Consider the following 23,839-nt stretch of genomic DNA (forward strand, 5'->3'; position numbering starts at 1 on the left):
ATGCAGTGCTTTGTAATAATCATCTGCTGTTTTATTGCTGTTACGTTGTAAAGATGAATACACATAAAATAAAGGCAGATGAAGTTAGTACATTTCTGACCAAAGGGGTTCTGCTTGTACATTTTCTTATGACATCATTGCCATTTAGAATCTGCTTAAAATAAAATGGCCAAACTCATGAATGGTTGTCCCCCTGATCTGTTCATTGAGGCAACTACTGAACAAGTGGAACTGTATTAATCATTTTGACCACCAATACTCTAGTTCAGTGATCCCCAGCCAGTGGCTCGTGTCTAATATGTTGTTCACCAACCCCTTGGATGTTGCTCTCAGTGTCCCCAAACCAGGTAGAAATTTTTGAATTCCTGACTTGGTGGCAAGTTTTGGTTGACTAAAAACAAGATTTACTACCAAATAAAGCTGATACTGTGCATAGAGGCTACCTAATAGCCAATCTCAGCCCCTATTTGGCACCTCCATGAACTTGATGCTTGTGTTGCTCTCCCAAGTCTTTTTACATTCAAATGTGGCTTACGAGTCAGAAAGGTTAGGGATCTAGTTCACTGGCCACTGAAAATATTGCTGCATGTATCCATCTTAACAGCAATCTCAACTCTTAATTAACAGCCTTTAAAGGGATTCTGTCATGATTTTTATGGTTTACTTTTTATTTCTAAATTACCCTGTTTACATAGCAAATAATTCACTCTACCGTTTCAAATTTTATTCTTGAACCAACAAATTTTTTTTTTTAGTTATAATATTTGCTGTGTAGGCAGCCATCTCAGTGCATTGTACCTGAGTCTGAGCTTTCAGAAGGAGCCAGTGCTACATATTGGATACATACATACATACATATTAGAACTGCTTTCAGATAACCTATTGCTTCTCCTATTACCATGTAACTGGATGCGTCCCAAGCCAGACTTTGATTTCTTACTACTGAGTGCTATTCTAATATCTACTGGCAGCTGCTATCTTGCTACCTTCCCACTGTTCTGTTATGAGAAAAAGCTTTAGTTGTGCTCTGTTTAATCTAGACTCCAGAGGAGAGTGTCGACCTCTTGAATGATATTCATAATTGCCTGGAAAAAGCTCAGAGTAAGAAGTCAAAGAAGACAGAGAATAAGGAAGGTAATGTTTAGTTTGCAAAGCATTCCTTGATAACTTATCTTAAAGGTGAACTACTTTATTAACTTCACCTATTTAACGTACCATTCTTAGCAGCATTTTAGTTGGTTTATTTTTAATGACCTTGAATTTATTTGACATTTACATGTTTCCAACTTTCAAATGGGAGTCACTGACCTTAGCAGCCAGAATCTATTTCTCTGCAAGGCTACATTTTACTGTTACGTATAATTACTTATGTCTCTAAGGCCTCTGCTATAAATCTTCCAGCTTCATTTTCAAACTACTTGTTCTAGTGTAAATTTGACTTTAGCAACCTGATTGCTAAAATTCCAAACTGGAGAACAGCTGGAAAAAAGCTGTATTACAAAAACACACAACAAATGCATTATCTTAGAAAATCACTGTCTACATAATATACATAATAGTTCTCCTCTAGATGGGTTTATACTCCCCTATTTTAGAAAACTCCCAGCCAATTCTGCATTATTTTTGCCTTGATTTGGATTTACTTGTCATTTCCAGTGGCATTCTGCTTTCTCTTTTTTATTGGTTAATTTATTTGTTTAGACACACAGGAGCCAGAGTGGGTGGAAGTGATGGTAGAGATCCTCTTGTCTTTATTCTCGCAACCAAGCAGACTTTTTCGACTTGTTTCAAGAAATGTTTTCAAGAAGATTTGTCCTTATGTGACAAAAAATGCACTGCAACTTATTCTCAATGTAAGTCTCAATACTGTGGCCTGGAAGGAATGGATAGATCATGTTAAAAACATTTACCTTTAAGTATTTTAATTAGGGCATTGGATGCTCTAGGCACATGCCTCTTCTGCTGATCTGACCAGCTTTTATTCAGGTGTTTCTTTACCTTTGGCCTTGCCATTTTCAGGTACTTGACCCTGAAGAAGAAGATGATGAGGAAGGTGCTGTGATTGTGACTGATGAAAAGGATCATGGGAAGAGCACCTCTGATAAACAGGTGGGAGTCTCCATGATGTTAGAAAAGAAAGAAGCAGGACTTAATGTATGAATTATATGCATTAGTTATGCAAAGTCCTTATGCCATTCCTTTGATTTATGAGTTAACTAAATTTGGCTCTTCATATCATACCATTAGGCAATAAAATATTATCTTAACAGTCTGCAGGGAAAAGCAGGTGCAACTTCTTTGTTTCAGCTGGGTTTCAATATTTTTTCTTTTTATGTGATTATATTTTATTACTAATTCTTTTGATGCAGTTTTGCTGAATTTAAAATGTTGGGTGCTCAATCTGTTTGACTATTTTATCTGCTATATAGGGAATCCTATATCATGCTACTGTAAAGTTAGGATATTGTATGAATGTAGGCAAGCAGTCATGCCAAGTGCTATAGCAACAAATGAACGGTTGTCTTTTTCAGCTAGCTGCAGGCAGAGAAATGAAAGCAAAACTTTGATTGGTTGACATTAGTGTTGCTAATCAATCCTCACTGATTCTACTCTTTATTCAGTGTTATCATGTGGCATCTGAATATTCGAGGGATAGCAAAACATTTCTAGGCTTGTAGCAATTCTGTAAAAATGTAAAAACTTGATAATAAAATATGCAATTTCTTCCAAGGAATACATTTTGACTGCTACTGACCTTTGTCCCATTGATAATCCTACAATTAGTTTGTACTTGTTTCCTAGGAGGGCGATGAGGAGAGCAGCTCAGATGATAGCAGCTCTGATGAAGATGATGAGGCAGAGGATAAAAAGCAAGACAGCAGTGATGAAGAGCATTTGGATCAAAATGTTAATGAGCTTTTCCGCAAGCAGCTGATGCAGGTGTTGCAGGATGGGAGTGCAGTGGTAAGATGATAAATAACACAATGATGCCTTGAAACAGAGGGAGAAAAGGGATGAATTAGTGATTATTTAGAAGAGTGATATTCTACCTATTTAAACAAACAGTTCTTCAATTTTTAAGGATTTTCTTTTTCTCTGTAATTACTAGCCATTTACTTGATTATAAATAAACTAGCATACAGTCATGTGAAAAAATTAGGACACCCAATGTAAGCCTGTGTGTTTTTGTAACATTCTTGGACCTATGGATATTTAATCTTAATTTTAACCATTCTGGGAGATTCAAGTAATCTAACTAAACAATTCAAACTGATGAAAAGACTTTTCAAAATCTCCTGTAACTTTACAAAAATGCAATTTCTGGTGAGGAATAAATAACTACACCCCCACATTTAGTCCCTCTTAAAATGGTTTAGATCACACACTGGTGTATCACATTAAGTGCCCATAATTAGAACATCATTACTCTGCATTTGAAGGAGATTTGCCCTATTTAAACCTCAGACATTTAGTTTGGTGTGCTCCTGACTGAGGTGAGAGTGAACACCGCAGTGATATCAAAAGAGCTGTCTGTGGCCTTCAGAAAGAATACTGTAGCAGCTTATAAGTCTGTTACGGGATTTAAAAAGATCTCAAAAGAATTTGAAATCAGCCATTCCACTGTCCAGAAAATAATTTCAAGTGGAGGAAACAACTGCCAACATTCCCAGGTCAGGCCGTCCAAGGAAGTTCACCCCAAGAGCAGACCGCAAGGTGCTAAAAACCCTAAAATGTGGGAGGTGTGCTAGGAGGAAACCTTTGCCCTCTAAGAGAAAGATCAAGGCCAGAGAGACAAACACTAAGACTTCTGGAATAATGTTCTTTGGACAGATGAGTCTAAAATTTAATTAGTTGGACACTAGAACAGAGGACATGTTTGGTGTAAACCAAATACAGAATTCCACGAAAAGAACCTCATACCAACTGTGAATCATGGAGGTGAAAGTGTCATGTTTTGGGGGTGCTTTGCTGCAGAAGGACCTGGCCAGCTCACTATCATAGAATCCTCTATGAATTCTACTGTCTATCAGAGGGTGCTTGATAAACATGTGAGACCATCTGTAAGAAAGCTGAAGCAGAACTGGACCCTGCAACACAACAATGACCCAAAACATACCAGTAAATCTACCAAGGACTGGCTGAAAACTAAGAAATGGAGAGTCTTTGAGTGGCTAAGTCAAAGCCCAGATCTTATGACATAATCCCTTTGAGATGCTGTGGGGGAACTTGAAACCGGCTGTAAATGCAAAAAAACCCTCAAACATCTCACAGCTGAAAGAATTCTGCATTGAGCAGTGGGGTGAACTTTCCTCAGACTGGTGTCAGAGACTGGTAGATGGCTACAAAAAGTGTCTCACTGCAGTGATTTCAGCCAAAGGGGGGTTACACTAGCTATTAGGGTGTAGGGTGTCCTAACTTTTTCCTCAGAATACACATTTTTGTTTCTATCTTTTGTTTTATCAAAAGACCTTTTGAGTAAATCAAGGTTATTTTTTGTTGTTTACCTGCAATTAAATACAGAGATAAATAAAAACAAGATTAAACATTGATATGTGAACATTTCTTCATAAAGAACTGAATATTTAATGGGGTAACTTAACTTAGTATAATGCATTTTTCCTGAAGGAGGAATGTTACCATGTTTGCATAAGTGATGGGTATCAGATCATCTTTTTTAAAACAACATAATGCATTTCTAAGTAACAGTAAATATGTGATGAAAACTGCACTGGTTTCTGTGTAACTATGCAGAATTTATCCTCTTAAAAGTCTAGCATTTATGTTTATGAACATTTACTACAGAATTACATAGGTTGGTGCACAACCTGGAACTGCATAAATTTTGGCATAGCCCTACATGGTGTCATGTTCTTATTTAGGAATGTTTGTGTGGGTTTCCTCCCACACTCCAAAACATACAGCCAAGTTAAAGGGGTTGTCCACCTGATCTTACTGCTACCCGAAAAATGATAGATTATGTTCTCCTGAGTATGATAATACGTGTCTGAGTAAGCTGTTGAAAACATACTGTAATAGCTGCAGTTCACACAGAAAAACTTTTCAGGGAGGAGCTTTTCTTCTCTGCAGTGTGAGTCACATGTGAGCTTCCCCCCTGCTCCCCTCTCCCTCCTCCAACAGCAGCAGGGATCATGTTACCTGCCTGTAACTTTAGCAGCCAATCAGAGGAGAGACAGGAAGCAGAGATGCGCAGCTTCAACACGCTGACACAGGCTTGTGCAGAAATGGGTCGGCGACCCCCCTCCCCTGCTGCCTCCACTGACTCCTGTCCTATACAGAAACACTATCTTTAGAGGTAATTTCCTCTAAAACAGTAGATATTTTCTTAAAGAGATAATTATATATTTTATTAAAATTACCTAATCTGCTAAAATAGCTTCATTTATGTGAAGGTGAACCACCCCGTTAATTGTTGAATTATATATGAAGTTATATGCAATTTGTTTTTTCATCCATCTTATCACTTGTAAAATTTAAACTCATGAGGAGGGAGAGAACAATGGCGAGAAGCTTCTGGAGACACTGCATACGTTAGTCTGGCAGCTGGCTTGTGTGAGCATTAGTATACTAGAGATTGTCCTTGTGCCTCAACTGGACAATAAATTGATTATGTTTTGAGGAACAAATGTTAAAAATACTTTGAATGTATTATTTATGAACATATTCTACTATTTTATAATAGGAAGGAGACAAAAGTGATGAGGATTTGGACGATGATACTATGATGGCTTTGGATGAAAATCTCTCAGCCTTGTTTGCTGAACAAAAAAAACGTATTCAAGCCAAGAAGGACGAGAAAGCCAGAATCCGTGGGGAGAAGATTTTGCGCAAGGAGTTCAAGACAAAGGTTGTTAATATTATTTTAAATGCTTTTTTCCCCACTAAATGAAAATATCATTTAATGCAGAGTTGGGTATGTCAGTTTTTTAATCAGAATCCAAAACCCATGCATGCATGAGAACATTCAGATTTCTTGCTTATAGTTCTCTGACTGGAATGAAACCTCAAATCATTTACATACCTTTCTTAGGGCAAAATTGAAAGTAGTCTCATGAGTTTAATTCTTGAAGGACCAAAGTCCTGTCTTTTTTCATGCTTATGTTATATCATTCTCTTGCGCCATTATAGTGATGTCAGCAGTTTTCACCAGCTTTCTTCATATGTAGCTTGCACGAACTGAGCCCTCTTGTACTGAACTGTAAAGGGCACCCATTCCTTTATTTAATTGGTTAGGATTTATTAGAATTTTCTTTTCCAGATCCCTTAGTTTGTTCCTATGTATAAGATACTGAAACCGCACATACACATTTTTTTAATCTGTCCTAGATGTGCACAATCATTCACTTTTAAAGGATATGACTGCTAATGGTGCTCGTTTTTTAGTATCTCATTATTGCATTTGTTGAGTGCAAAAAGAAAAAAAAGTCATTAACTGATAACTGACAACTCATTCTGTGTCCACAGGTGCTGGATCTGATAGAGGTGTTTGTGAAAAAGCAGCCTGACAGTCCTCTTGTATTTAACATCATTGAACCATTAATTTCTGTAATTGAACAAAGCATGAATTCTGAATCTAACCAACAGGAACAAGACTTTCTCAGAAAAACAGCAGACATTTTCATGTAAGTACCCAAGCACATGATGCACATATCCAGATTAGTTTGGGATTCAGTGAGGTAGATATAGTAACATAGTAAGTTAGGTTGTAGTTGATCCAGAGAGAGGCAAAAAACCCCATCTGAAGCCTTTCTAATTTGTCGCAGAGGGGAAAAAATCCTTCCTGACTCCAAGATGGCAATCCAGTCCCTGGATCAACTTGTACTAAGAGCTATCTCCCATAACCCTGTATTCCCTCACTTGCTAAGAATCCATCCAGCCCCTTCTTAAAGCTATATAATGTTTCAGCCAGTACAACTGATTCGGGGAGGGAATTCCACAACTTCACAGCTCTCCAGTAAAGAATCCTTTCCGAATATTTAAACGGAACCTCCCTTCTTCTAAACGGAGTAGGTGCCCTTGTGTCCGTTGGAAGGACCTAATGGTAAATAAAGCATTATAGATGTTATTATATGGCCCCCTTATATATTTATACATAGTTATCATGTCACCTCTTAAAGGAGAATGCAAGTCAAAATTTAAAAAGCATACTGCCCAATAGTCCTCCTATTATTTAGTAAAAACGCCACACTTTTGGCTCACCTAATCAAATATTTACTCAGTCACACTTACTTCACATTTTCTAGAACAGGCAGCCATCTCCAAAAAGGTATTCTCCCTTCCTTTCCCTTCTTGCTTCATACTGCACATGTGTTTCATTCCCTCCCCTCTGCCAGATCCGCTTCCAGCCTACAGGAAGGACAGAGAGATTTCAGTGATGTCACTGTAGTCTTCACACTGCTGTAGGCTGCCAGCACCATATCTCAGAGAAGCAAGCAGAGATCTGGGAATTTAGATATGCAGTTAGTACTTAAAAAGAATGCCTTTAGACTTACTTTTAATTTATATTAACCTTTCATTGTCCTTTAAGCGCCTCTTCTCCAGTGTAAACAGACCCAACTTGGCCCAGTCTTTCTTCATAACCGAGACTTTGCCCTTCTCTGGACCCTCTCTAATTCAATAATGTCCCGTTTGTGCACTGGAGACCAAAACTGAACAGCATATTCTAGATGGGGCCTTACCAGCGCTCTGTAAAGGGGAAGAATAGCCCCCTCCTCCCGTGAATCTATACCCCTTTTAATACAGCTCAAAACCCTGTTTGCCCTTGCAGCTGCTGCCTGGCATTGCTTGCTACAGCCAAGTTTATTATCTACAAGGACTCCAAGGTCCTTCTCCATTATGGATTTGCCTAGTGCAGTCCCATTAAGGGTGGCTTGCATATTTTTACATCCCAGTTGCATGACCTTTATATTTATCCACATTAAATCTCATCTGCCACTCTGCTGCCCAGATTGCCAGTTGGTCAAGATCCTGCTGCAAGGATGCCACATCCTTGCTGTAGGATTTAAAATTTTAAGTTGTGTAACTTTTTCTTACCAAGAAAAAACAAACAAATGAAAAAAATCTTGAATGTTCACTTATTTATTAAAAGATCCAAATATAAAAAGCATGATCAAATAAAATTTACAGTGAAAATGAAGAAGAATATGAAAACTTTGAAATCCTCATTTTTATAAGAATTTAGAGCACTAACAAATAACTCGAATTAAATAATGATTGTTACAATTTTCCTAGGACAGCTACCATTGAAATCTACATGAGCACGACAAGCTTTTAGATGGCGTAGTTTTATATTAGTGTTTTTCATAGTTTTTACACTTGGTAAATTATGAAAAATTTGTTTTGTCAAGTAATTAGTAAAATATGTGATTTTTAGAGCTTGATAGTATGATTTGTGAAAGAGCAAAAAACAAAGGTTCATAAATCGGCCCCTACCTGTTTATTTATTTTCCCAGAGCTGAAACTTTATTTTACGAAAGGAGTTCTGTAATATAAAATATATAAATTTTTTTATTGCATGTTACCTGTCTGTTATAACTGTTGCAGAGATAAAATCTCACAGGGTAGGAGCATGTTACTTGGGTGCAAAACACTTGTTTTATCTGTTTTTCCAATAGAATTGTCCACGGGTATTAAAATTAAGTAGTTGATACATTTAGCCTTGACCCATTATTGGCCTGAGACATATGTCACCTGATATGGGTGAAGTAATATCTTTTAGGGCTCTGGCACACGTTGTCAGCAAGAAGGATCTGACATGCTCAGAGTAATGCTTAAACAGACAGAAGAAGGGGCCACAAAAACATAATTTAATGGGAACACATTGACTTGTGAAATGCAATTTATTTTGTAAAGGGCAGTAGCTACTCTGAATTGAATTACACTCAGGAGTTGCAGTCAGAGATATGTGTATGATGAGGTCCTGAGGAGGCTGAAACATTACACGTTACTCACATATAGTGAGATAGTAAAACCATTTTTATGACGGGACAGTATCCTGGATTCAAAACTATAAGCGTATAAGTGGCAAGCGTATTAACTAGGTCCTATTCAATAGTGCTGAATTAGAATATAAGGCTTTCTGTTCTTTCTCTACCTTATAGGAATGATTTATGTAAAGCCAAGCGTTATTGTAAAGATGTTGGAGAGCTTAAGGAAGAACTGCACGGCATGATGGAAAGGCTTGTGGCAAAAGCCTGCAAACAAAGTGACTCTTCTGTGGCATTATACTGTTTCAGGTAAGCCAGTCCCTTTAATTTTGGAGTAAAACTCTGCTTTTCGCTTAAACACAGTTATACCAGTGCTCTTCTAGGCCCAGAGTATATGCTGCCAAGCTAAAGCTTCTATAGAAATGAGGGGGTTTGGCTGCACCATTGCATCATTTTTGTGCTCTTTAGCTTCGAGACTGACAGTGACATGGTAGTTGGTCTCCCTTTCAGACACAGCCACAGCTCTTGAAGCTTTGATTTTTGGTTAATATTGTAGGAACTTGAGAATCTATTCTGAAGAGGGTATAAATAAACACTTATGGTAGAGCATGTGTGGCTATGGAAAACCATTTTAAACATGTTTCTGAGACCCTCAAACCAGTACTCACTTTGCATTCCTATGTGGCACAGCCAGCCCTAAAATATCACATCTGTTAAACACTTAAATTAATATGAATATTTTATATACTGAATGTATTGCACCAGCCTAAAGTTTCAGCATCTCTACAGTGGCAGCGCGGCTAATCTCCCCGTGTGTCACAGCCCTTAAAGGAGAGGCTAATAGAGAGTTAATCTCAAGCTGCAGGCATACCTTCAGTTGTCTCAATAGTGCCCTTAAGTCTCCCCATATTTCACCTGTTCAGATGATCAAAAGCCAAACAGGAAGAAAAACACTGAGCTGTGTAAAGAAAGTTCCCATAATGCCTCGCTCCTGCACAGACACCCAGACCAAGTGAACATGCTCAGTTAATTAGACTATGAGTCAGCTTCCTGCTAATTGGCTCAGATCCACATTCCTAAGGGGGGGGAGTGAGTTCTTAGCATTCTTGAGGGAGGAGAGAGCAGAAAGCTGCATGTCTTGTGCACATGAATTACAGACACAAGAAATCTTTTCACAGAGAAGTTAGTGCAGCATTTCTGTGAGTGCTTATGGCTGTATTTACATAGACCTTTCTGATAAAGCTTACTTAGTTTTTACCTTTCCTTCTCCTTTAAAGACAAATTGAAAATACCCAATAATGTTTTTCACTTACTTCAGAGGCGTGCCTCAAAGGGGGCAATATAGCCCCCCCGGGCAGGTATACAAAGTTATGATAATAAATGGTATACAAAGCGATGATAATAAATAATGTACAAATATTTGTACATATACTAATATTACAACTTGGTATTTGTAATTGCTCCTCTCCTGAACTGGTACCTATTGTTACTAAATTAATAAAACTTGCAATTGGTACAAATGTTAAGCAGAACTTTTTTTTTAAACTGACATTTCTGTTTTAGTGCATCACTTTATGTGTTAAAAGTGTTAAAAGGCAGTGGGATTGATCAACCAGAGGAGGGCACCAAAAAGCAAAGAAGGAGCCATGTCTCGCCTCTGCAGGTAAATGAAACAGTGCCAGTTTTAGAAGTTTTTGTGAATAGATTGTCATATTTTTCTACATTAGAAAATGGCCCAATACACGCAATGCTCCAACACTACTACAATACCTTGAAAAAAAGAGAAAAGTGCTGCACTCCTTTTCTGAAAAACAATCCTTTATTCAAAAATTAAAATCATAAGTGGCTACTGTGATGCAGTAGCCACTGTTTTTTGACTATTGACAATTAGTTTAATAAATCTGGTCGCACATCTGGTTGGTAATGTCAACACATTTTTGCACCAAATTCTATTGAATAATATGAAATGCAAGTGGTGTTTATATCTAGATTTGTCAGCCAAATAGTAGCTGATGCAGCACATAACTATACTAACAAATCAGTTTAATCAGTTCTCTCTATGTGAAAGCCACTCCAGTGTTGGTTTGCTTACACAATACTCTTTTCCTAGGCTCCATGTCTCGGTTGTCTGGATCTTCAGCGAGCAACTGCTATGTATCAAGAGTCATTGAATGGTTTTCTGACCAAGAGAAAGAGCCCACTCACAGTTACTATGTTTCTTGATCTCTTTAACCGCTTTCCTGTAAGTAGATTTTTGCCTCATTCACAGCTCTTGTGTTTACTAAAGCATTTATGGGGCTATGTAATAAAAGCTGCAAAGTTTGCTTACAAAGCTAGTCACCTATAATAATCAAAGTATTTACTGGCCACCTGTTTAAAAGTTAACAACTTATTAGCTGCTTTGAGTTTCAGGACCTTGGCAAACTTTGTGCCTTTTATCACATATGAGTGTTTCTTTGCTAACAGTATTTCCCAGTAGATTGCTGTATTTGAATTCTGCCAGAGTAATACCAGTAGATGATATGAAGAAATGTCTCATATCTGTGCATTACTAGTTTAGGTATCCCATGTGACACATTTAAATCTAATGATGGTTTTTATTGTTTTTTTTTAACAGTTTATGTGCAGTCCTCTGCTGGATATAATAGTGAAGTCTGTCAAAGATGGAGCACGGCCACATCAGCAGGTGTGTGATCCATTAGTGTGTATTAATTGGATTTGATCTGTGTGATTTACATGCCAGTGCCCAAAGTTTGGAACTACCCCTCATTTATCTGTGTGGAAATGGCCTGCATGCACAGGTACATTAGAGTAAGGTGGTTAATGCATTAAAAGTCTGGCTTCACTTGAGTAATAATCACCTGACCCACAAGTGCATACAATTCCCATACAAATAAATAAGAGCTTATCCTAAGAACTTTATTGCCTGCTTGCATTGTTTAAAATTGCATGGTCACAAAATTCTTTGAATTGTGCCGTTATAGTGGTAATTTCCCAGGTGCCAAATACAAATATGGTGTTTAACTTCATGGCTCAACTCACAATGCTCTCCCCTTTCTAGGATATAATTTAGAGCTTTTGGTGACAGATGACACTAAGGTTCAAGGTTTTCTAATTGCATTTTTTCCCAGTTATTGATGAAATGGGAGTATTTAAGAACAAATGTTAAGATCCTGCTCGAAAGCTCTTGCTTCTGTAAGGATCTCTCTGACTGCAGGGTCTAATACTTTGATTCTGGATACACTCTACAAAGGAATTCAGATCATCATCAGTAAAGAGAAAGCTAGATAAATTCATTATTTGTAGGTCCATAGAGCATGTACAGAGAAAACCAAACACTGTTGTATAAGAGTTTGTCTGAACTTAGGAGAGTAGGATTCCTTTAGTAGTCCTTCACTCACACAGTAACTGGCTCATGTGAAATGTAGCAGTTATGTAAAGCCGCACCCTCAGCCACATTAGGCTTCCAGATGTGATTTTTTTTTCTGTCCTGAGTGTTTAGTCTGCCTGTCAGGAAGACAAGTTGGAAGGGCAGAAAGGGACCAAGGTCATTAGCAGTGTACAGTGGTAGATTTTAGAAGTGCACGTACTTTGGGTTTCTGTTCCATTTCTACTGTGTGCTGGCATTGGATAGTCATCTTCACTATAACTTTCAATTTTGGTTCAACAATACTACTGTCCTTTTGGTCTTATTCTTAGTAGTAGATTCCCAACTGCCTGCTCATAAAAGTTTTAATTAAGGTAAACTGGCAAGAACTGTTCCCTGTAATGGACTATTATCCTGATCATAATGTATGGTGTCACATACAAGCCTACAAGGACAATATACCATGTTTCCTTACTCTAACATTCTCTGTGTAAAATATTTACATAGTTTAATAATATACCCTTTAAAGTTACATGCTTATGCCTTCCCCCTGTTACTGACCTGTGTCAGTCATGGACAGCACCTTTAAGCAAAGCAGTCTGCTACCTGGTGCTTCTTTTATGATATGCATGTAAAAAAATAGCTTTGCAAAAAGTACCTTATTCCTTCAGAACAATAATTTGCAAGCTACTTTGTTATATACTTTTCCCTTTTTTAAGAATGTATCTAAGACTGAATTCCTCATTGTAAGGCAAAGCAGTCCTTCATGTTTTGTAACACATTGAGGAGAAATTGTGGCAGTTTAGGAAAGAAGGACCCAAACAGGCAAAGTGAGCCTTCATCATAAAGCAAACAGTATGTAATCTACATTTAAGGTGTACTTGTAGGTGTTACATCTTGGGTCATGGTCCCAAATTTTTGACAAACTTTATTTGGCAGGTTCATCTCTACTAAAATGAGGTGTGTTCTTTTGAATCTTCTAAAATTTCAACACCATTGGGGCCCTGTTACAAGCTGTATTTACCACTACAAAGCATGGCAGGAATAATATATTACAAGTGATTTAGTGGAAAAGTGATTTATTTTTTCTTCAGAACAGATGTTTGGGCTTCATGCCAGCCCTTTATCAACCTCAGGTTTATATAGGTACATCACCCATTGCCTCAGATGCCCTTTTTCCTGCCCCTGGTTAGTGATCTCTGTCGATCGATTTCAGCTTGGGGGAGGGCCAAAGTCCCAATAGGTGGAGGAAGAATGTAAACAGTCCCCCAGGCATGAAGGTTTGCAGTAGTAAATCAACACTTCCAAGGTTATTCACCTTATCCACTAGTTTACTGAAAGAAGCTCCTTATTTTCCTTGTAATAGCAGGTGATGCTGAAACATAACAGCTATTGCTGGGGTTAATTTTGGTAAGTTTGCGAGTTTTGTGGGGTTATTTTTGGCAAATTTCTTTTCTGCCAACAAAGCTTTTAGAGATTTTGGTGCTGCATATGAAAATCTTCAGTTAAAGTGATAGTAGTTTATGAAAACACTACTAAAATCTCTAGCTGCCTCCTAACAGTCTCTACTTGGATGAATCAATGCCGCCTTAAACTGAACCTAACAAAAACTGTACTAATCACCTCTCCACCTAAGCTGGTCCTACTCCCCCTTTACTATTTCTAATGATGTGATACTTATTAACCATGCCAACTCAGCACATTGCCTGGGGGTGGTAGACTTTGACTCATCCCTCTTGCTCTCTAATCATAATAACACCATATTCAAAACCTGTCACTTCTTCCTAGATGATATTGCCAAAATCCATGTCTTTTTTCACAAGCAGGCATTAAGACTATGGTTGGACTAGCCCACCAGTCATATTCACTCATTATCCTCCTTTTTTGTCTGACATATATGGGACAGGGATCTCTTTCCACTCTTAGCACTTAAAGGGACACTAAACCCCACTGCACAGCACTGCTCAACCAAACTTTACTCTCTTGTTGCTGGACTACAAATCCCAGAATAATTTAACATATAATGAAGGTAGAGACATGTGGGAGCTGTAGTCCAGCAACATCAGGGTTGTATTCTTAAAGCAAAATTGCACAATAAAACATTTCAGGGTCTCCAGTGCCTGCAGCAGCATTGAAATGCGAAAGAATCCTCCAATGAGAATCCCAGCTGATGTGTGTAAATCTGGCTCCATGTTTTCTGTTCCTGCAATTGGAGCTGGGAACATTAAGCACAGTTTACCAGGACTGAACAAGTCTGTCCTTTATCCCCATGTCTGATCCGTGTGTCATAAAATGAAGGGAAAAAATGAAATATTTATCTCTATGTAAAGTAACAGCAAGATGCATCACGTAATGTTGGGAATCAGCATTCCCATTGGTCAATTCTCTTGCATCTTTAATTAAGTTTTCTGTCAGTAGAATTCTCATTGATGAATTGGCTTCCATGTTTAATTATGTTTTTCTTTAACATCTATAGAGAACTAGAGGGGGCAGTGGGAAGGCTTTACGGTTGGGTTTAGTGTCCCTTTAAGTTTGAATGTTATGTATTTTGTATGTTGTGTATTTGTATTTAATAATTGCACAGGATCGCCCCTTGTCTTTTAATATGGCCTGCTGTACAGTGCTGCTTGCACAAATAGTGCTATATAAATAAAAATATACATACAAAAATTCATTACTATATATGTATTATTTTTGGTGCAATATCTAATGCAAAAGGATGCAATCCATATTTTGCTTTTTCTTAGTATTGTGTACTTTCCTCATTGTCGTTACAGTGTAAAAAGAAAGTCTTTTGGCCCCTCATTCAAAGTAAAAAGTATTTGTAAGATTTTCATTTTAACATCTTTAATTTCAGAAACAATATTCTATTAAGAGACAAGGACACTTTCTGACTACAGTGAATGTCTAGGCGGCACCTTTTTATGGCACACACCCAGTGTGTGTAGTACATTTACAGGGCAATTATATTTTAGTGGTTTCAACACTATTTAAGTGTACCATTACATTTCTGGAATCACAACAACTTATGTTGTTAACACTACTCAATTAAAAATCATACCCCTTCCGGTGCAGAAAAGCAAATGTTATTAAATCATCAACATGAAAGTGCACAAGTTCTAACATGGGTGTGGTAAAGTAAATCTCTCTGTTCTGAGGCTTTTATATTGTTACAGTTATTTTCTCATGTAGATCAGAATATGATTGATAAAATGTTCTCTTTAGACTAAAGCTGGTCATACACTGAATGATCCACTCTTTTGGTGAGGTTGCCAAAAGTACAGATCCTTCCCTGATATGCCCAAGGTGGGCAATATTTGATCTAATTGATTGGCCCCCACAGTGAGAGATGCAGACTGTCATGATGAAGACCACATTAATGCTCCTTGCTCCGATCGGATTTTTAAATCTGCCCAATCTATATCTGGCCAATTTTTGGCAGATATCGGTTAGACAGGCCTGTCAGGCCTGTCCCCCCATACATGGACCGATAAAAGCTGCCGATTGTCGACTTTAAGAGCCAAGTGTATGAACGTCTTTCACGCTGCCTTTTAATATCCCTTCCTCCTCCAAAGCCTTTAAAATATAGGTAGTCTGAGTTAACTGAATAAGAGTTAACATTCCATGTTAACTATTTGTTGCCGTCATTAGTTTTCGTTTAATGGTCATTCTTATTTCAGGTGAATAAGCTTAATGCATGCTATCCTTTTTTTTATTTTTATTTATTAGGGACAAGCATGTACTCTTCTTCTAAAGGTGTTGCAAACCCCCAGTCTAAAGCAGGCACTTTCTGCAGACCAATGGAGCGATCTAATCAGAGACAGCGTTGATCGTGTCAGAGAGGTAAGTGAAAGTAAAAATTTAGAATAACGCCCAAGATTATCTTTGCAAGCAAGACACTTCATCACATTTTTGTAAAATCTAGAGGCTTATTTATCAGTTTTTCGAATTTGTGAATTTGAGTTTTTTTTATTCAAATAAAATTTTACCAAACTTAAATGTGAGTTTATTTATTAAAAATCTAAACATAAAAAACATGAATGCATCAAATTTGTATTCTCACCATTTTCATTTTCAAACATTTTTTAAAAAAACGCAAAACTTTGTGAGAACTCCCATTCGGCATGAGCTTGCAGGCTTTTAGATTTCGAAGTTTTATATTTGAATCATGGAAAAATTTTCAAATTCGAATGTTGATAAGTCAAGATATAAAGTGTGGCCATTCATTCTCAAGTGGAATGACTTCTACTTCCACTAGAAAAAGCTAGTGCTTCACCACTAATTGTCCCAGTCCCAGAAATGACGCTCATTTAATGGCAGAGCCTTCACGGTGCTGCTTATTAATTCCACTCAGTGAAAACAAGCAGAAAACTCATTGGTGGGGGTATTTTTGAACCACTTTGTTAAAAAGATGTTACTGGATAACACCAGTTTTGGTCAGCTCATCTGTCTCTGTATAGAACATAATAACAGTTTCTGTATCTCGTACTAGCCCATATTTTAAATTTGCTTATTTAAACTTATTATAAATAAATGTACTTCTCCTTTGGATATTTTTGTCTGATTGCATACTTTCTAGTGGTAGTAATACATTGTGGATTGTGTGATTGTGTGTGATTGTTGAACATGCAGCCCTCCAGATGATTTTAAACTACAGCCCACAACATCTAAACGGCAGCCATTAGTTGTCAAGTGGTGCTGGGAAATGTAGTTTTAATAGTTTGGACTGCTGCATGTTGGACATCTGTGAAATAGAAAAATATTTATTTCCTCTACAAACAAGCTGCATATTTCAGAAAGTGTTTAGGCTTCATCTGAACACAAGCAGGGATATTATTGTGCTGTGATTTCTAATTATACCATACATGTTCCATCTGGGTGTCATTTTCAAGAGCTATCTCACTGTGTTTGTGGAGGTCCCACCACTGCTACTGTGTAATCAGTATTAATAAACAAAAAGAGGCTTGGCATAGTACCATGTTTATCTGGAAAACAGCAAAGTATAGATTGTAAGATTGGTGGTTTTCACTGGCAAGTGCCTAGGTCACAGGTGCAGAAAGGATTTCCTAGACTGGTGTTCATTCTGTAATAGGATAAACTCTACAATTGAAAAAATGAAAAAATATATTCCACTTTAACGGTGATCTTCCCATGCACAGCACAGGCTAGGGTTTGTCAGGAAATGCTAACTAACAAATGTTTGCCATTTATCTTGCTTATTATTTCACAATATATGGACAATATTTGTACTGTGCAGAAAGCTCTAGCAGCTGTATTAAAGGGGCAGTATAGCTGCTTGTTCAACATAGATTCAATATATTTTTACAAACACGCCTCAGCAGCCCTTCTCTTAACGTACACATTTTGTTTTTGGTGTGTGTTCTCTTTGCTTATTCGATGTATTAGAGCTGACTTAAAAAAATAGAAAAGTTGAACACAAAGCATGCATGTAGATAAACAGGTTGCAGTGAGGGGATAGTCAAGGCCATCTTCATGATTTCTCATTAATGTAATCTTTTGTTGATTATATTTATAAAGTTTCTTATTTCCATTAGACAAAGGTTTTATTTTTGGTGTATGCTTTTTTTTGACATATAGACTGGAAGGAATTAGATGAAATATTGCTATGTGCATAGGGTGGCACTCATGATCCATGCAACTGACCTCTTAATAGTGCGAATTTGGAAACTAATGACTTTCCAATCCACAACTGGTTTTGCAGCCTGTATAATATTTTTTCATATATTTTTACAGACTCTGGAAGCTGTGACTGAAATTAAAGTGAAAGTTGACCAGGAGAAGGTGATTAAGTGTTTTGAGCTGCTGAGCTTCCTGATTAAAACAGTAACACAGCAGGTAGGTGAATTAATGTTTGATCTTTGCTTCATAGCAAACATTGCCAGGAATACATTTCTGCATCTTGCCGATGCATTGTTGCCATGTATCTATCGCTGAATCCCTACATATGTTACAGAGGCTGGACATTAGCCTGACAGAGCTGCATCCCATGCTCGAAACACTCGGTCAGAATGAAAAGTTTGGAAAATCAGTCCGCCTAGAAGACATGTACTGGAATGTAATGAAGCTGCTAGGATACATGTATGTATATTTTCTGTTGCATTAACTCTCTCTGTATATACAGTAGAACCCCCATTTAAAGTTTGAGGGAACCAGAAAAAATGGTGCAAAATCCGAGAAAAAGTAAAATCAGGGAAGTTTATTATGAGTCATATATTAAAACAATGGTGTAAAATGCAGTAATAAATATTCTTGCAAGGCCTGACCATAATTACTTCATTAGCCCTTACTAGCCATTAGGAGTTGCCACGTGCAGAGATTAATATAAATCTTTGACACTCTAAGCACCTGAAACGTGTTTTGTTTGTGAGGGTGGGTGAAACAGAAGTCAAGTGCTTTATATTTTTTAATTTTTTCACTCATTGTTTACATTTTTGGGGGACATCACTAAATGAATGAGAGACTGGAATATGAATAGGAGAGAACCTGAACAGAAAAATACGTTATTAAAAGTAACAATAAAATTGTAGCCTCGCAAAACAATGGCTTTTTGGCTGCTGGGGTCAGTGACCCCCATTTGATAGCTGCAAAGAGTTAGTAGAAGAAGGCAAATAATTCACAACCAAAAAAAAATGAAGACCAATTGAAAAGTTGCTTAGTATTGGGCATTCTATAACATACTAAAAGTTGCCTCAAAGATGAACCACCTGTTTGAGAGGTTTTATGTCTAATATTGAGGATATTTGGCGATAGCTGTACTATTTGGTGACCAGTGAAATGATGTAGCAATCCACATATTGCGGACATTTAAAAACAACACAGTTAATCAAGGAGAATGGTCTATGTATGCTAACAGCAAAGGTATAAGGATAGGAATTAGGCCTTTAGAAATCATTAGGTGCCACTGGGAGGACACAGTGATAGGGGCAAAGCTATTATCACCATATTTAAACCTTCCTTTAAGTCAGAAGCTGATTTCAGCCACAATGATTTATTTAATGTTGTATTTATATGGCAGTTGCAGTATTGGTTAACCCTTCTATTTAGTTCGCATTACTGTTTAAAATGACCAGCCAGTTTTACAGCCTTTGTTATTCCTTGAAAAGCCTCATACAATGTATTGTACCATATTTGTCTTTGAATAAGAGGGTTTGTAGGTCTGATGCATGATCTAAGCTTATTCAAGAGATAATGATGGTTAATTAGCTAGCTCTGTACATAGAGATATGAATTAATGAGATAAAGATTCATACCTTAAAATCCCTAAAGCAAGTGGCACAAAGGAAGATTAGTCGCCGCGATAAATCTTCGCTACCGTGGGCAACTAATCTCCCTAAAATGTCATCCCAGTAGCAAGGAAACTTTGGGTGACAGAAAAATGAAGCGAGGCAATTCAGGGAGATTAGTGTCTCCCCGTGGGCCACTGCCCTAAGGGTGAAGACACACTAAGCTACAAGTAGCAGTTACTTTTTGAAGGCTGCTAAACTCCAGAAAATACCCTGCCATAGACAATACTGAGAATTGCCTCTGCTAAAACACACGTAGAGTTAAAAATAAATGATCAACATTGTCTGTTGTTGTAGCCATGACAAGTAGCTGCTACTACTAGCTCTGTGTGTCTTCACCCTTAGAATTGCCTCTGCTAAAACACAGATAGAGACCGTTATCAGTAAATGATGAGCATTGTCTTGTTTAGTAGCTGCTACTACTAGCTCTGGGTGTCTTCACCCTTAAACTGTATCTAGATCTCCAAGCATAATTGTTTTAATCGTTTCCTTCTATTAAGAACATATTTTTAGTGAACTTAAATAGAGCTAATAAAAGTTAAGTTTTAATTGGACTCAGAATATATTGCACCTGGGGGGACTATCTCACAACATCCCACTTTGTTTAAAATTCACTATATGTGTTAACTTTAGAAACATAATGTTTTCACTACATATGATAATCAATTGTGTTAGGAACAAAAGTTCTTGAACTTTCTTTTTATGATTTAGATTCAGAGTTCTCTCACATATACTAAAGTAAGATATCTCTTATTTGGATTTAATTTTATATGAGGTAGTTGTCCGTCTTTATTCTGCAATCCAATGTGAACTGTGCGACACCAAACCCTCTGAGCTTTTTCTCAACTGTTTTGTCCCTTTTAAAGGGATTGTCTCATCCCTCATGGTTAATTAGCTGCTATGCTTCAAAGTAAAGCACAAGTAATAATTTACCTTTGGGCTGTAGTCTAAAGAAGAAGAGAGATCATAGTAGCTTTGGACTCCTATGCTAAAACAACCTTTAAGGGAAAAGTTTGGTGTAAAATCAAAAATCTGGTAATTTCTGAACAAATATTGGAAGGTTGACAGATCTACAAAAAAGAGAAGGGGGTTGATCAGTGCACATTCCCTGGTCCCCTGTTCCATAAGTAGATCAATATCTATACTAGTGTGCATGTATTTTCAAAAAAACAGCCCTCCCCTGCCATTAGCTTTTTTAGGCGAGAGATTGCCAAGACCACAGCATTGGTTCTACAGGCTCCCTTGCTGTAAAGGAGAACACTGCCCATTGACCAGCACCCATTCTTTAAAGGCCTAAGACCACCATTAAAGAGACAGGTGTGGGGGTGCTACAACCACATGGAAGTGTGACCATTCTTCCTACAGAGTAACTGCTAAAATACATGAATACACAAAAAGGGGGTTGTGGAAGGACTCCAAGGCTAAATAAATACAAGTATTTTATTTAGCCTTGGATTTCTCCCACAACCCACTTTTTGGGTTGACATATCTGCAAGACTCCTGGGGCAGAATACTGTACCAGTCCAGGGTACTTCTGTGGAAGAACCATGTTGTGATCTTCTACCTCTTCTTTCTTCTGTTGTCCCAGGCCAGAACATTTAGAGTGGAAAATCCTGCTCTTTGCCTAAAGTTTGTTTTACAGGCTGCTGCGCATGCACACTGACCAAGAAAGAGGTAGAAGCAAAAAACTGTTCTCACACAAGGCCTGGTATCAGGTGATCTATAATTATCACTGGGGGTGCCTAACATTTAGCACCCCTGAAGATAATACTTCCCTTCTCTTTTATGGCCAAGCAGCACCTGCATGTCCTGAAACCCAGCATAAAAGGGAAACTGGAATTGCTGTTTATCTATACAACTGGCAGTTTGCAGACTGTATCTGCCTTATGTTCCATAGGACAGGTAAGGGACCTATTATCTGGAAACCTTTTATCCAAAAGGCTCAGAAATTCAGCAGTGTAAATTCTTCTATGTTGGTGGCGAAACCATCCTACTAGGGATTTTTCATGTAAATTCTTTTAGTAGTGTCTCCATTATGGTAAAATTCCTTATCCAAAATAACTAAATGAACAAATAGTAATTTGTTCATCACAGTGAGCTTCAGGCTTTATGCAGTTACTGCAAACAAATATTATTATTATCCGCAAACAAAATTTTGTGATGAAACATAAAAGGGAATTGCTCTAAAACATTTATTTGCAGAAACAAATAATTATGATCTGTGTTATATTTATTATTTCATCTTTTATAGAAATGCTTTGCTATTTAAAAAAAAATTGCACAAATTACAAATATTATATTACATAATATATAATATAAACTATTATTGTGCCATAATATATACCCTGACCAGAAAAAAGCAAAACAAAGTGTCTGGTTTTGCCTTTTTGGTTGCACCCAAGAGACAGCACTGCGCTTAAGGCAGATTTATATTGTGTCTGTAGTTAATGACAGAGAAGGAAATAACAGTGTCTCACCTGCTCTTGTGCTTGTTCTAGTATAGGCAGGGAAAGTTAACCTGTGTCTACAGTCTTGTGCAGGAAGCAACAAGGATGTATAACATTCTATAGCATAGGAGAGAAAAGTTATAGCTGTAGGACCACAGCCTGGCTCTATACAAATAGATATTGACAGCCTTTGGGCTGCGATTCGTAATGAATTTTCTCCAGCATTTTAAGTTGGGATAGCCTGTTTGTATGGTGGCTAAAAAGCTAAAAGCTTTGCCTTGGCATCAAAGGACTTTAATTTTTACTCATTTTCTTGTATGTTATATTATGTTATGGTCTAGGTGTAGTCTTATATTCAATTAACTAGTTATTACATTTATTTTAATGGTGGGGGTACCAACTAGTATCATCTCTACTTTTTCCACTCTCCTTTAGTCAATTAGATTATTCAGCAAACCCCCAAACAATCACTGAGAATGATCAGAGCTGGCCAACTAGGTTTTACATCTGCTTAAAGGACATTTGTCTGTTTTCTGCCCAAAACCACTACTAACGCAGAAATACCACTGCTGCAGCCCCTACTATTATTTCTGTATGACTTATTTTTGGACTCAAGGGAAAGGGACAAATAGTGATGTAATTTTTTTTTCTTATGGGCATAATTCACCTATCCTGAAGAACTGCCGTGTTACCCTAAGAAAGAAAAATTCAAATCCTTTCTTAAAATGTTAGTTGAGCAAAATAAATTTTCGTTACACTATAAAAATTACGTAAATCTTGTTTCCTTCAGTCTTGGAATTCACAATCACATCAAGCAGGCAGGTGCCATTTTGTGGGCACTGTTATTAAGGCAAGTTTTGCATCAGCCACAAATCTTGTTTATGTGCCAGAATGGGGGACCTGATGCCCATGTACTGGATACACTACTATAGACTGTGAGGAGGGAGAAGGAATGCGAGCAGTGCTGTGACCTCTAGAATGTGCTAAATGGGAAGTGAAAGTAATTGACTGGGAATTTATGATTATCAGCTGAGTCTGGTGGGAGTTTGTTAGCATTTGGAAATGGTTATTATATGGCCCCTAAGGTGTTTATGTGCTCAGGGTTACTACATTATCCACAGGGGAGGAGGAGGCATATGGATTTAAGGTTATGTCTAAATGACTTCATTAACTTTTTTCACAAATGGGTGATGGGCGATATCACTGCAGTGAGCACCAGTTATTTGATTTTTTGGTGTGCTACCACCATTAATGAGGGTATGGTCTTAAAAGTTCTTGTGATAACATGGGTGTGGTTTAAAAACAGGAGTGGTCAAAATTGGCTTCATTATCGGCCCTCCACCAGATAGGTTAGAAAAATTCCGGCCCTCTGTACCACAGAAGTTGGGTAGCACTGCTTTAGATGGATGTTATATTGGGAAAGCAGGTGCATGTTCCTGGTTGAGGGTCCAGAAATATTTTTTTTGTGTATCATGTAAAGCAATATTAACCAGATGCATGCTTTCTCAAGGGATAATTCAGTGTAATTACTATTCTATTAGTCATTGCAATGAGAAACCTAGGCAAGTTGACTATTGGCAACATAAAAGGAAAAATAATCAACGCCCCCATTATAAATACAGGGTAATGCTGAGAGTGTGACTTCCCAGGATACATGGAATAGTAGTTGTGGTTGAAAGATCTATGAAATAGACAATTTTTAATAGCTCCATTCATATACAAAGTGTTAATATTTTTCCTTACCAAACAAACTGACACAGCATCAGAAAGTGTAAA

General features: G+C 37.4%; 1 protein-coding gene across 1 annotated transcript in view; it reads left to right on the plus strand.

Annotated features, from left to right (window-relative positions):
- Nucleotides 1-23,839, plus strand: part of mybbp1a (MYB binding protein 1a) — a 39,057-nt gene that overhangs the window by 14,665 nt on the left and 553 nt on the right. The window contains exons 14-26 of the mRNA XM_004911709.3: nucleotides 1,041-1,134; nucleotides 1,702-1,853; nucleotides 2,020-2,109; nucleotides 2,803-2,964; nucleotides 5,702-5,866; nucleotides 6,484-6,641; nucleotides 9,120-9,254; nucleotides 10,509-10,608; nucleotides 11,056-11,187; nucleotides 11,563-11,631; nucleotides 16,042-16,155; nucleotides 18,067-18,168; nucleotides 18,287-18,411. Coding sequence (XP_004911766.2) covers nucleotides 1,041-1,134; nucleotides 1,702-1,853; nucleotides 2,020-2,109; nucleotides 2,803-2,964; nucleotides 5,702-5,866; nucleotides 6,484-6,641; nucleotides 9,120-9,254; nucleotides 10,509-10,608; nucleotides 11,056-11,187; nucleotides 11,563-11,631; nucleotides 16,042-16,155; nucleotides 18,067-18,168; nucleotides 18,287-18,411 — 1,598 coding nt within the window. The remainder of the gene's footprint in view (nucleotides 1-1,040; nucleotides 1,135-1,701; nucleotides 1,854-2,019; nucleotides 2,110-2,802; nucleotides 2,965-5,701; nucleotides 5,867-6,483; nucleotides 6,642-9,119; nucleotides 9,255-10,508; nucleotides 10,609-11,055; nucleotides 11,188-11,562; nucleotides 11,632-16,041; nucleotides 16,156-18,066; nucleotides 18,169-18,286; nucleotides 18,412-23,839) is intronic.

Source organism: Xenopus tropicalis, chromosome 2, assembly GCF_000004195.4.
Source record: "Xenopus tropicalis strain Nigerian chromosome 2, UCB_Xtro_10.0, whole genome shotgun sequence".
Lineage (NCBI taxonomy): Eukaryota > Metazoa > Chordata > Amphibia > Anura > Pipidae > Xenopus > Xenopus tropicalis.